This window comes from Phocoena phocoena, chromosome 14 (assembly GCF_963924675.1).
Source record: "Phocoena phocoena chromosome 14, mPhoPho1.1, whole genome shotgun sequence".
Lineage (NCBI taxonomy): Eukaryota > Metazoa > Chordata > Mammalia > Artiodactyla > Phocoenidae > Phocoena > Phocoena phocoena.
Window position 1 is genome coordinate 70,373,695 of NC_089232.1, and position 14,270 is coordinate 70,387,964.

Genomic DNA, 14,270 nt, shown 5'->3' on the forward strand with positions numbered 1-14,270 from the left:
TGTCTTGGAAAATGTTCCATGTGCACTTAAGAAGAAAGTGTATTCTGCCACTTCTGGGTGGAATGTTCTATAAATATCAATTAAATCTATCTGGCCTATTGTGTCATTTAAAGCTTGTGTTTCCTTATTTATTTTCTGTTTGGGTGATCTGTCCATTGGTGTTAGTGGCGTGTTAAAGTCCCGTACTATTATTGTGTTGCTATCAATTTCTCCTTTCATGGTTGTTAGCATTTGCCTTATGTATTGAGGTGCTCCTATGTTGGGTGCATAAACATTTATAATTGTTATATCTTCTTCTTGGATTGATCCTTCAATCATTATGTAGTATCCTTCTTTGTCTCTTGTGATAGTCTTTATTTTAAAGTCTATTTTATCGGATACGAGTATTGCTACTCCAGCTTTCTTTTGATTTCCATTTGCATGGAATATCTTTTTCCATCCCTTCACCTTCAGTCTGTATATGTCGCAAGGTCTGAAGTGGCTCTCTTGTAGACAGCATATATATGGGTCTTGTTTTTGTATCCATTCAGCCAGTCTGTGTCTTTGGTTGGGGCATTTAATCTATTTACATTCAAGGTTATTATTGATATGTATGTTCCTATTACCATTTTCTTAATTGTTTTGGGTTTGTTTTTGTGGGTCTTTTCTTCTCTGGTGTTTTCCACCTGGAGAAGTTTCTTTAGCATTTGTTGTAAAGCTGGTTTGGTGGTGTTGAATTCTCTTAGCTTTTGCTTATCTGAAAAGCTTTTGATTTCTCCATTGAATCTGAATGAGATCCTTGCTGGGTAGAGAAGTCTTGGTTGTAGGCTTTTCTCTTTCATCACTTTAAGTATATCCTGCCACTCCCCTCTGGCCTGCAGAGTTTCTGCTGAAAAATCAGCTGATAACCTTATGGGGATTCCTTTATATGTTATTTTTTGTTTTTCCCTTGCTGATTTTAATATTTTTTCTTTGAATTTAATTTTTGTTAGTTTGATTAATATGTGTCTTGGTGTGTTTTTCCTAGGGTTTATCCTGTATGGGACTCTCTGTGCTTCCTGGACTTGGGTGACTATCTCCTTTCCCACGTTAGGGAAGTTTTCCACCATAATCTCTTCAAATGTTTTCTCAGACCCTTTCCTTTTCTCTTCTTCTTCTGGGACCCCTGTAACTTGAATGTTGGTGCATTTAGTGTTAGGTCTCTAAGATTGTCTTCAGGGGCTTCCCTGGTGGCGCAGTGGTTGGGAGTCCACCTGCCGATGCAGGGGATGCGGGTTTGTGCCCCGGTCCAGGAGGATCCCACATGCCGCGGGGCGGCTGGGCCCGTGGGTCATGGCCGCTGGGCCTGCGCGTCCGGGGCCTGTGCTCCGCAATGGGAGAGGCCACAGTGGTGAGAGGCCCGTGTACCGCAAAAAAAAAAAAGATTGTCTTAAATTCTTTTTTCTTTATTCTGCTCCTTGGCAGTTATTTCCACCATTTTTTCTTCTAGCTCACTTATTCGTTCTTCTGCCTCAGTTTTTCTGTTATTGATTCCTTCTGGTGTATTTTTCATTTCAGTTATTTTGTTGTTTATCTCTGTTTGTTTGTTCTTCTAGATCTTTGTTAAACATTTCTTGTATTTTCTCAATCCATGCCTCCATTGTATTTCCAAGATTCTGGATCATCTTTACTATCATTACTCTGAATTCTTTTTCAGGTGGATTGCCTATTTCCTCTTCATTTATTTGGTCTTGTTGGTTTTTACCCTGTTCCTTCGTATGTGGCATATTTTTTTGCCGTCTCTCTCTTTTTTTTTTTTTCTTTATGAGTGGGATTGTGTTCCTGTCACACTGGTTGTTTGGCCTGAGGCTTCCAGCACTGGAGTTTGTAGGCTGTTGGTTAGAGTTGGGTCTTGGTGCTGAAATGAGGACATCCATGAGCCCTCACTCTGGTGAATATTACCTGCGGTCTGAGGTTCTCTGTTAGTCCACTGGTTCCGACACGGAGCTCCCACCACAGGAGCTTTGGCCCGACCCCCGGCTCGTGAACCAAGATCCCGCAAGCCACATGGGGTGGCAAAAAGAAGGAAAGAACAATAACAAAGTAAAAAATAAAATTAGACTAGAAAACTAACAGGTATGTTAGTTTTAAAAATAAAAATATAGATGAATCAACAACCGGAAGGTACAACCGTACCATAATAGCAAAGAAGAGGACGAGGGAAAAGAGAAAACAAAAAACGGGGAAAAGGCCTTGGCTGTGGAGGGCGAGGCCTGAGCAAGGGTGAAGTTTGGGTGGTAGGTGGGGCCTATGCTTAGGACCTACAGGGCTGGAAAAGGCCCTAGGGGCTATGAGGGATGGGGCTTAGGCTCTAGGAACAGAAGGGGCCCAGGTGTGCCCCCCAACCCTGGTCTCAGAGGGCAGGGGACCTCACCTGGGAGCCCAGCAGGCTTCCTGGGCTTGAGTGGGTGGGGCAAACACCCTCCTCTCCTCTCCAGCTCTTCCTGTCCTGGAGGGCCCCTGCCAACTGCTTCTCCTGTTCTCCCCCTGGCCTTCTTCCTATGCCCCCAGGATCAATGCAGGGGGGGCGGGGGGACCTTGGAGAGCAGAGGACCATCCTGGGAGCTCAGCAGGCTCCCTGGGCCTAGTGGGTGGGGCAAACGCCCTCTACTCCTCTCCCCCTCCTCCCAGAGGACCCCTCCCTCCTGCCTCTCCTGATCTCCCCAGCCTTCCTCCTATGCCCTCAGGACTCACGGGGCCTGGAGGGAGCTTTGGAGGGCAGGGGACCAGCCTGGGAGCTTAGCAGGCTCCCTGGGCCCGAGTGGGCGGAGCAGTCACCCTCTGCTCCTCTCCCACTCCTCTCGGAGGGCCCCTCCTGCCTGCCTCTTCTGATCTCCCCAGCCTCCCTCCTATGTCCCCAGGACCAATGTGGCCGGGGGGGTGGGGGATGGGGGGTGGGCCTTGGAGGGCAGGGGACTGGACTGGGAGCTCAGCAGGCCCCCCCAGGCCCAGTGGGCCGGGTGATTGCCCTCCGCTTCTCCCGGACGGGCCCTCCCGCCTGCCTCTTCTGATCTCCCTGGCCTCAGGGGCGCCGATCCTGTTTGACCACTACTTCTCCTCCCTACTCTGTTCCCCAAAGTCCTACCGGTTCACTTGGGGACTCCTCCAGTCTCCTTGGGTGTCAGGGTTTTCCACCAGCAGCCGACAGGCGCCCTAGTTGTGGGGAGACTCTAACTCGGTGTCTTCCCACACTGCCATCTTGACTCTGCCCTTCTAATAGGAGTTTTGTCTTAACTAGTAACCAGAAGCTCTATACCTATTATCTAAGCCACCCTATTACTGGATATTTTCCCAAACTTATCCTGCTCCACCTAAAAAAAGTAAATTAAAATCCATCTTTATAATGATCAGAGTATTCAAATGAACAGCTACAATTTAAATGATGACACTCAAATATTTTCAAACTTGACATCTCACCTGGGTTCCATTCTCTTATTTCCAACTACTTGGAAGCAGGTAAGATATCATTTACCTGTGCTTACCAGTGCCACTTCAGATTCAGCAACTTCACAACTGAAATCACTTCACCCTTACCTTCCTACTCATTCTCTCTACTCCCACCAGTCCAACACCAAATCCTGTTTCCTACTCTTGTGTTCCCTACTTTGGATATGTTTTCACTATCTACCCAGTAGTCGAGGTAAAAATCTCAGTTATTCTTTATTCACTAACCGTGTGTACTTAATCTGTCACTACATCTTATCCATATTACCTGCACAGTGTTTTCCCTTTTGTCTGTTCCCTATCTTAACTACCACTGTCCACCCTCATAATCACTGATATGGACAATTGCCATAACCTCTTCATTGAAGTCCCAGCTTCCATTCCCTCCTCCTTCCAAACCTCTCCACATAAATGATTTTTAAATGGGGATGTACATTAAAAAGAATCCTCTTGCCCCTAGAGATTCAGATTCACTAAATTGAGGGTAGAGCTTGGATATCTCATTATATAAAAAACTTCCCGGATGATTCCAATGCACACCTGGATTAAAACCAATATTTTACAAGCTTCTGGAGTTATCATTGCAAAAGCCTGCTATAGTCACATCATCCTTTGGCTTAAAAAGTTCTAATGCTTCCCTCACTGCCTACAGTATAAAGTCCAAACTTCGCTTGTGATAGAACAGGTGTCATTCACATCCGGGCCCTCATCTCCCTTTCCGGATGCATTTTCAACTACTCCCCTCCCAAGGCCTTTGAGTCTAGCCAAATAAGTTACACCCAAATATGCCATGTACTTTTGGATTTTTGTGCCTTTTTCCATACCATTTCTTCTAAGTTGCCCTTAACTTTTTTCTATATCTGGAAAACTCTCTCCTCAATGTCACTTACACCTGACTGTACCCCTTTTTCTTCCAGGCAGGAGTAACAACTCTGCATCTGTGACTCCACAGCACTTTGTGAATACTTGTGTTGCTACTCTCATTACTTTAGATTGTGATGATTTGTTTACATACATATAGTTAGATTATTAAGATACAGATAGTCCTACTTATCTTGTATGAGTAGGCACCCAGGAGGCATGCCTCTTTCCTTCTGATTAAGAATTAACAAATTCTCTTGGGAATTCCCTGGCGGTCCAGTGGTTAGGAATTCTCTTGGGAATTCCCTGGCGGTCCAGCGCTTTTCACTGTCAATGGCTCAGGTTCAGTCCCTGGTCAGGGAGCTAAGATCCCACAAGCCTCACGGCACCGCCAAAAATACGAAAGAAAGAAAAAATTAGCATATTCTAAAAAAAATATTAAAAAAATGAACAAATTCTAAGTCTTCTTTTTATACCCACCTTTTCTAACTAGCAAATTACCTTCTATCTAGATCATTCATCTGTTTCTATCTCCTCATCCAAAAAATGGGCCTGTCTTATTAATAAAAGGAACCTCTCAAATCTCTGTACCAAGTGATGGTTGGTGGTCACTTGGGTATCATGGGACTCATTAGTGTCTAAAAATACCTTGCTGAGATCTTCACCATTGGAAGATATAGAACATCTGGTAACATGTTCAAGGTATTCAGCAGGTTTTGAATGTTAAAGATCAACAAAACTGATGTGGTGAGTTGTGTCAATTCTACTGCTTTGTAAGTTTCTGTAACTGGTACCATTAATGTCTGCTTCACACCTAGAAGCATTCCTTTTTTTTCCTTAAGCCAGAAGTCATTTTTGGTGTATTACATCTCCTAAGACCACATCTAAGCTATTGGCTTTCACAGTGAATTGTGGGCCTAGTGGTAGATTCTGCAGGAAAGACCCGCTTTAAGTTTTCAGATGCCTCTTTCATCTTGGACTATAAACACATACCTATTTCCCTAACAAAACATTAGGAGTTCAGAAATGGTATGAAATTTGGGTGCAGTTATGATTAGTTTACAACTTACAATGTAATCATTACTGTCTGGTTTTGAGTATTAGAGAAGAGGCCTTGATATGTGTGCTGTAAGATAATAATTGATCATGATGTCTACCAAGAGATAGAGATAATTATTAAAGACTTCTGTGGCATCAGACCAAACAAAATGCTACAAATCATGGGATTTTTATCACATGGATCCACGCTTAGGGAATTAAAAAACTTTTTTTTCCGATTGTCATTTTTCCTCGGAGAAAGTCAGAAAGGAAATTGAATACAGTAGTATCTTCAATATTGAAATATACTGGGTAACTACATAAGTTCTGAAATCAACATGAATATGTCCTTATCTTGTTTTGGAAATGGGTTGCTAATAATAGTATATTAAAGAAGCAAAGGCCATTGTGTTTGCAGGACCAGAATGTTTCTGGTGCCTTCTGTATGAAAAGTTATGATGCTGCATTTGTTTCTTTCATAGGCATTGTCTCCTTGTTCCCTTTGGACAATGGATTTAAAAGAATCAGAGGCAAAAATATAAATTTAGGGCTAAAATGAAGCTAGTTTCTGTGTTCACTTCTGTTATTAATCAACCTAAAACAGTTGATTAATTGATTATATCTCAGCACAGCACTACCTTTAGGCTTGAAAGTTTGGAGGCAAAATTGGATAGCTGCCTGGAAAGTAGGTAATGAGATAAATAACACGGAATTTAATTCTAGCCTAGAAAGGCATATTTCAATTCTGAAAGTCTTCCTTTGTCACACAAAGGGAGGAATGTGTGACAATAAGCATACTGCTGTGGCTTAAAAATCAAGAGACCTAAATCGATTCCCTGCAAATTACTTCCCATCTTTGATCCTCTCCATTAAATGAGAAATCATTAAAAGTATTTCCCTACCCAGAAGTGAAGTTGGTTTTTTTAAAAAGGAGGGTAGAGATAGATAGATGTAGAGGTCGATCCATCCATCCATCCCTCTTAAACTTTTCTCTAAGTACATTGGATCTACCTGAAAATTCTCCCTTGAGCCTGTGTTTGAATGGACTATGAAACCTGCAAAAACAATAAAGGTTCTGGCCCCTTAATGTTCACCAGAACTTGCTGAGTATAACCTCTAAAAAACAATTTCATAGTTAACTCAGCTCTTAGAGATAAGGAGGAACCAGGAGGTAGTTCCCAAACACTTAAATATGAGAGAAGGACTTTTCTGTTTCACTTTTCTGCTCTTGATGGACAGATTTCTCTGAAAAGTACTTCTTTCAGTTTAGGAGAGGAAGTGAGAGATTTCCCAGGAGGAATATTTAGCAATAGTCCTGTGGTTCCAAGTGCAAGACAGAAGCCCTTTGTAAGTGAACCTGGTGGGGAAGGAGAGGGGCTGAAGAATGGCTGAAAGGCAGAATCACAGTTTCTTTTTGATAATTTTGGAGTTGTTCATTCAAGACTCTCACAAGAGGATGAAAGAGACCTTGAGTCCAGAAAACCAGCCGCTAAAGACAAGTTATCAAAAATGCTGACTTCAAATTTAAATTTGGATTAGTTTATGAAAGAAAACCTTCTAATCAGAGTACAGGTATGAGCTCATTGTTAAGATTCTAGTAAAGGATTAATAAAAGAACTTAGTATTTAACAATTTAATTGTTTCGGTAAAAAGTATACAAACTAACTATGAGGGAAGACAGTGAGCTCTAAGCAAATCCCAGGAAAAACATGCATGTTGCTGTTGTGATCTTTGTGACACACCACAGATGCCACACACCTAGCGATCCTGTAAACAACTGAAATGCAGAATGCAGGTTCTGGTGTGCTAAAGCTGTAAAACAAGAGCCACTGGAGTTATATCCCTGTAGCCGTGTGGGTACAGTTCGTTGCTCCTGTCCGGGTAGCACGTGGCTCTGGGGTCCTTTGGCTTTGTGCGAGAGGACCTTCTTTTTTTTAAATAATTAATTAATTAATTAATTAATTAATTTTGGGCTGTGTTGGGTCTTCATTTCTGTGCGAGGGTTTTCTCTAGTTGTGGCAAGTGGGAGCCACTCTTCATCGCGGTGCGCGGGCCTCTCACTATTGGGGCCTCTCTTGTTGCAGAGCACAGGCTCCAGACGCGCAGGCTCAGTAGTTGTGGCTCACGGGCCCAGTTGCTCCGCGGCATGTGGGATCCTCCCAGACCAGGGCTCGAACCCATGTCCCCTGCATTAGCAGGCAGATTCTCAACCACTGCGTCACCAGGGAAGCCCGAGAGGGCCTTCTTGTTGAGTTTACTTAGGCTGAAAGTATCAATTTCTACCCCCACTCCCTATGGGTCCCACTGTGCTTATCAGGAATGATAGTTGGTCCTTTGCCCTCATCACTTTTTCATTCGTTTCCCCTAGTCTCACTGGTAAGTATTAATATAATGTCAATGTCTTTTCTTTTCAGTCCTCCTCGCCCTCTGACGAATGTGAATGACACCATGGTGAGCCACATGTCCTCTGGGGCGCCCACTCCCACCAAGAGGTACGGGATGCTTGTGCGGCAGTTACCACTCACCGTTGGGTACTGGCCTCTGGCCTGGGAAGCAGAGCATTCCACAGGGCAGAAAGGACTGGCTTTCCTCCCCTCCTTGGACTGTCTTTTTATATTATTTTCGACTTTTTATCTTCCTTTTTTTCCCTACTAACTTATAAATATAGCAACTGAAGGAGGCTGCTTTGGAGTGGTGCCTGAGGTGGAAGCTCTCCATTTGTGACAAGCAGTGAACATAGTGTCAAAGCAGATTAGGCATGTTTGAGCTCTTTTTTTTTAACATCAAACAATATTTTGATGAGCACGAATTTCAACAGTTTTGCATTAGAGTTCTTGAAGCATCAAAGATCATTTCTGCTTCCTGATTTGACTCTGTAAATTGAGCTAATTCCTTATATTCTAAATCATTCTACATAGAATTCAAAAACATTTAAGCTGAAAAGCCTGAGTCCCTCTCTTAGTTATACAGGGAGTTTCCTTAGGGTCCTTCAAGGAACTAGAGCAAGTCTCCTCCTTTCTCCTCTTTATTTAGTTTACTCTTCTCCAAAATTCTCTTAGGCAGGACTTAAGAGATCTGTATGAAATGGTTTACTTTCTGTCTGATTTAAGCTGTTCCGTCACGAGAGCAATGCAGAAAGTCCCTCGAGGCACAACCAGTAAAGAATCCTTTCTAACAGTCATCACTCAAAAAAAACAAAACAAAAAAGAATGAAGACATTCCGACCCACTCCCCAAGTCCTTCCTGAAGAAAAGCACTTTGTACTGCAAACCTGAAGAAAACCATACGTACCGATTGCTTTGGATCAAGTTAGCTATAGAAATGTTATTTACTTAATAATACTTTGACTTAATATATATAATATATAATACTTAAGATCAACTATGTTTGTTCCATTGGGTAAAACTCCTAGGGCAATATTTCCCGAACTTGAGTGATGAGAAGAATCACCCGGGTCACTTGCTAAACATACACATTTCTGAGATCACATCAGACCCAGTGGATCCTGAGATCCTGGGAAGCTACACGTTTAACAAGTATTCCAGGTGATTCTTACCATCAAGCAGATTTGGGAAATAGCCTTAGAAGCGAAGGAGTAAACTACAAGAATCCTCCATCCTGGAATAGAGGATTTAGGGACTTAACAAATGAGAGTGACTTGATAATACAGTGTTATCCACGTGGAGACTCAAGACCCTGACCAGGTGAGAGTACTTGTCTGCAGCCTTGGTGGGACACTACTAGCAGGACAGTAGCCGAGCCGCTTCTTTTGGGCAGAATTGAGTGGTGTGAGCACCGTCTGTACTGAGCACAGACTTCTGAGCCAGACTGCATTTGAATCCTGGCTATCACCTGACCTTGAACAAGATTCTTATCTTTGTTGATTTATCTGTAGAATGAGGAGAATAATAGTATCTATGTTGTGGGGTTTATGTGAGAATGTAACATACTGTTGTCATTATTTAGGAAGTAAACTGTAATGAGAGAACAGGTGGGGAAGAGAGAATAATTTATGGCTAATGCCCTCTCAAGAAAGAACAGAGGCTTATGAAAGAGTACAAAGCAATTAAACCTCTCCCACCTGCCTAGATTTTACAACCACCCTTGCTGGCCTTAACTTTTTATGTTAAACACCCATAGCATTCAGACCCAGACGTAGAATCTAAATATCAACTCAGGAATGTTTCTGTTTCAAAACTAGGAAGACAAGGTAGATTATTGAAAGAAGTCAGCTTGTAGGTTTTATGTTAGTTTTAGCAATGCCATGTATTAGGGTTTCACTTCACCTGAGTTCTCTTCATTTACTACTTTTGTCACTTTGAGTCACCTGAGTCACCTGAGGGCCCTAAGTGCATGGTGATCAAGGGCAGCATGCATTCAGTGACCACAGCTGAATGTAGCTCCTAGAGGCTGTTGGAGGGAGTGCATATTTCTGGGTGATGTTTTACTGCTTCAGAAGACTGAAAGAAGGGACTTGGGAGCCGTAGTCATCACAGCTCCTCTCTAGAAGGACTACTAACCTTTAGGCTTGATGTTGCTGTATGAAGCCCCAGCTCAGTAGTCAGTGGCCAGCTGTAATTGTCAGTCACAAAATATCTACCATTTCTGAAAGTTGTTTCAGATAATGTAGTATAGCCTGGGTTAAGATTTTATTTTAAAGTCGGCATTTCAGCTAGCATCTCTTTCTAGGTAGGCTCAGTCAATGCTAGAGGTGGTTGTCACAGACTCTCCACGGGCTGACCAGCGGACCAAGCGTAGCCAAAGCCCTTAGGAGACCGAAACAAAGGCGGAGCTCTGTAACTTACCAAGAAGAGAAGTTGCTGGAGGAGAGGCTACATGGGAACGTGATGCCCCTGTCCTAACAATATTGTCCTTAGAATTTTTGGAGATTTCATTTACTTTCAGGATGAGATTATGATAGAACATATGGACATGAATTGCATAATTCATAGACTTGGCTCTTCATGGCCCCAGTTTCTAAATGGTATAAATTTCAGGTAGTATCCTATTTACTTCCTCAAGGACTCATCAACTTTTATTTTCTCCTCTGAATGTCGTCAGACCTTTGTCTCCAGAGTCTGGTGAAAGCCAGGAACCCAGCACGTCATCCCAGTCATAGATCCTTCCTCTGCTGGGGCAGAGAATTCTCAAGGGGCACAAAGCTACTCTCCAGAAATAAGAGGTTTTCTTTAGAACTCAGCATAAGACATAAATCACTGAATCAGACAAGAACATGCACAGTAATAAAAATGCAGGAAAAAGTTAAGAGCTCCAGGTTCTAACTTTTCGATAAGCTGTGCATTTAAAACTAGTGGTAACCCGGGACTTCCCTGGTGGCACAGTGGATAAGACTCCACGCTCCCAATGCAGGGGGCCCAGATTCAATCCCTGGTCAGGGAACTAGATCCCACATGCATGCCACAACTAAGAGTTCACATGCTATAACTAAGGAGCCCATGTGTCACAACTAACGAACCAGTGAGCTGCAACAAAGGAGCCCACCTGCCACAACTAAGAGCTGGCAAGCCGCAGCTAAGGAGCCCTGGAGCCGCAACTAAGGGAGCCCACCTGCCGCAACTAAGGAGCGCATGTGCTGCAGCTAAGGAGCCGGCAAGCTGCAACTAAGGAACCCTGGAGCCGCAACTAAGGAAGCCCACCTGCTGCCACTAAGGAGCCCACGTGCCGCAGCTAAGAGCCAGCAAGCTGCAACTAAGGAGCCCACCTGCTGCAACGAAGACCTGGTGCAATCAAATAAATAAATAAATAAATATATTTTTAAAAAATAGTGATAACCCCATTGATGAAAAACAATACTTGATTAGTCCAAATAAAAGATGATCTCAAATGTAATGGTTACTTTGTGCAGAAGAAAACCTTAAAAATGGCAAAGATGCTGGCAATCATGTGAGAAACTGTAAATTATGTTCCTGAAACGTTCCACTCTAGGGATTTGCCCCCTGTAATATTTTTATTGACATTTCTACAGTAGAAAAGAAATTTCATCTTTGTCTTAGACTGAGTAGTTTCTGGAAATTTGCTTTCTGTTAAAGAATCAGAACAGTACACATAAAAACAAACAAACTTTCAACACTTTAAAACAGAGACTTAAAATGCCCCTCCACTATCCGACTTCCTCCAAGGCTTGCTTCTGTCCCTCTTCTTCCCCAGGGTTCAGAGTGTGATTATGTTATTATTCTCTGTACTATTGTACTGTTTAAGTCGTACCTTATATTCAGACCAGTATGAAAAATGATGCTTATGTTTTTAATGTATTCTAAAGCCTTGGCTTTAATTATTTATACAGATATAAATGTTTACAGTTCTGTGGGCATTTCATATAAGGTTGGCAGCAACAAAAACCTCCAGTATGAAACTTGTGGCTTGGTGCATTTGATTGGTATAGTAGTTTTAACTCTTTTAACTTCAGGTATTAAAATCTAACTGTCAGAAGTACAAACCCAGTTAAGCACAATGAAAAAGTTCCAAAGATCTGGTGTACAACCTTGTACTTATACTTAAAAATACTCTAACATACACTTAAAAATTTGTTAAGAGAGTAGATTGTGTGTGTTCTTACCACAATAAAAAAAAAGAAGAAGAAAATAAAAAGCACAAACCCACAAGACAAAGGCAAAAGCAGAAGGGAAGGGCAGAAGTGTCCATAGATCACAAAGCAACTGAACTGCCACCAGGATGTCCACCTGTGGCTTCTCCATCTCTCGGCTTCTCTCAGTGTGCTGTCTTCATTCCCTTCTCCTACAGAACAGCCACCTCTCAAGATGCCAATGGCTTCACTCACATCTACAGCCTTGTCACTCAAGAGGTTGTGCTTTTCCTCCCTAGGATTAGAAAACTCCAAGAAAGGATTCTTGTTGTCCTGGATGGCATTACTGCGCATCCTTGTGTATGTGTGATAAGCCACACTCATTAGACCTGTATCATCAGAATAGAGGGAGGAGCATCTCCCCAAAAGAAGGTTCTACCGTCAAGAACAGGAGAGATCCTGGGAAAGAAAAATAACAGAATTTGTTGGCAGAGCACTGCTTTGCTACCAGGCACACAGATGTGTGCACAAGCGTGTACATGCACACACACATACCCCTTCCCATGCACGTTTCCACTTCCAGAGCTTTCCTCCTCAGACAATGCAGCAATACGACTGCAAATGTATACTTGCCTTTCTCAGGAGTCTTGTCCACCTCCTGCAGACAGCACTGGGTCCCCGATATCTAGGTCACGTCCATTTGTCAGGATCAGGTCTAGGTACATCTTTTGTGATTCATTAACCCGTTCTACCATGGACCAAATTATAAGTTTTAAGAACTGAGACATCTCTACAACTCACAGCTCTACAAAAGTAGAAATCTGAAAATAGGATAATTGCATTTTAGAGAAGGGAGGAAAAGGAAGTAACAGAAAACACGGCATATTAAGCCACATTTGCCTGTTTCCTCCTAAAACACCATGAAAATGACAGTCGAGACATTTTCTTTAGTAGAAACCAACAACAGAGAAAAATGGACAAGGAGACAATAGCAACATTTTGGAAGCAGCAAAGCAGATGGATGAGTGGTAACTGATTTTCCAGACTGGAGAGAATTAAAACCTAAGCCAACAGAGAAACCCAGAGGAAAGCCCACCCGGGAATTAGAAGGCTCTGAGGGAGGGATACAGAACAACAGCTGATAGTCTGTTTAAGAAGCACTTACAGTCTCAGTCTCAGATTGCATACATAACTGGGCCTCTACCTCTACCCAACCCTGCCAGAGTTGAGATTTATGTTTGTGGTTTCTGGAATAATACAACCCCCATAAAAACCCTAGTTGTCTTAATTATCTCACCTTGGTGGGCTGAGGCAACTGGCTTCCAGACAACGCATCTCTTTTCCTTGCAATATCATATTAAAGACTTCAAGAAATCACTACTGCATCCTGTTATTCCTCTCAGAGTGCCTGGGACTCCAGCCAGAAGGGGCACAAGGTCTAAGTCCCAGGATCCCAGAGATTACAATTTAACCAGTGGCTTTGCTCTGTAGCCGTATAGCAAAGATTGATGGATTCCCTCCCTGGGATGGAGAGTTTTGCTACCATCGACACCTCAACTTGACTTAGCTAGTTCCAATCAGTGTTATAGCCCACTCCTAGTATTAGTTTCTATTTTGGTCAGAACTCTTGGCTGTTAAATAACAGAAGCTCAGTGTGAATTGGCTTAGGGAAAACGAGAAGATTTTTTGTTTTTGTAACCAGACTGTGGGCAAAGCAGGGGATATGCGGCTGGGCCTCCCGGATGACAGAGCAAGGGGAACTCTAACTCATGTAGGTGTTTCCCCCCAACCCGCCCCCTGCCCATGCTCCTTGCTCCTCTCTACTACACATCTGCTCCTTCTTCCCTAAGGTAACTACCTTTTCACGCAGCAGGGAACAAAGCCAAGAGACCCATGTGTTCACATTTTGTAACTTCATTACCCTATGTGGATCCAATTTGAAAACTTTCAGTGAAAGTTCCTTTTGATCCATCTTGGATCATGTTACCCACCCTGGGGTTTTCTGTTTAGTGGTCCTGCTTAGAATAACATGGTTGAATGGGTGGGGGTCAGTTCACAAAATAGCGGGGGGGGTCTGCTGCCCCCGGAGAAGGTAGAGTTGCTGAGGAGACATAAGTAGGTATAAGCTGCTTTTTCAGGTGGTTTCTGACAAAAAATTGCATGTGTAAGTATATTACATCACACTGCCATTTGCATAGATTTGTTTCAGGAGACCTTTTTTTCCTCTACCACCTCATTTTTATTTTTCTCAAGGGTTAAATAATTCTTTCTATTCTGTTCAGTTTATGAAGGTGATTGTGTTGGGACATAACACCATCTTTGGGTGGTAACAGGTAAATATGAGAGCCACAGACCCTGAGTAAGC

At 42.7% G+C, this 14,270-nt stretch overlaps 1 protein-coding gene across 1 annotated transcript in view; it reads left to right on the top strand.

The window, feature by feature from the left end:
* DTNB (dystrobrevin beta) overlaps positions 1–14,270 on the top strand; it is a 221,397-nt gene that overhangs the window by 138,724 nt on the left and 68,403 nt on the right. The window contains exon 9 of the mRNA XM_065890926.1: positions 7,776–7,853. Within this exon, the coding sequence (XP_065746998.1) occupies positions 7,776–7,853 (78 nt within the window). The remainder of the gene's footprint in view (positions 1–7,775; positions 7,854–14,270) is intronic.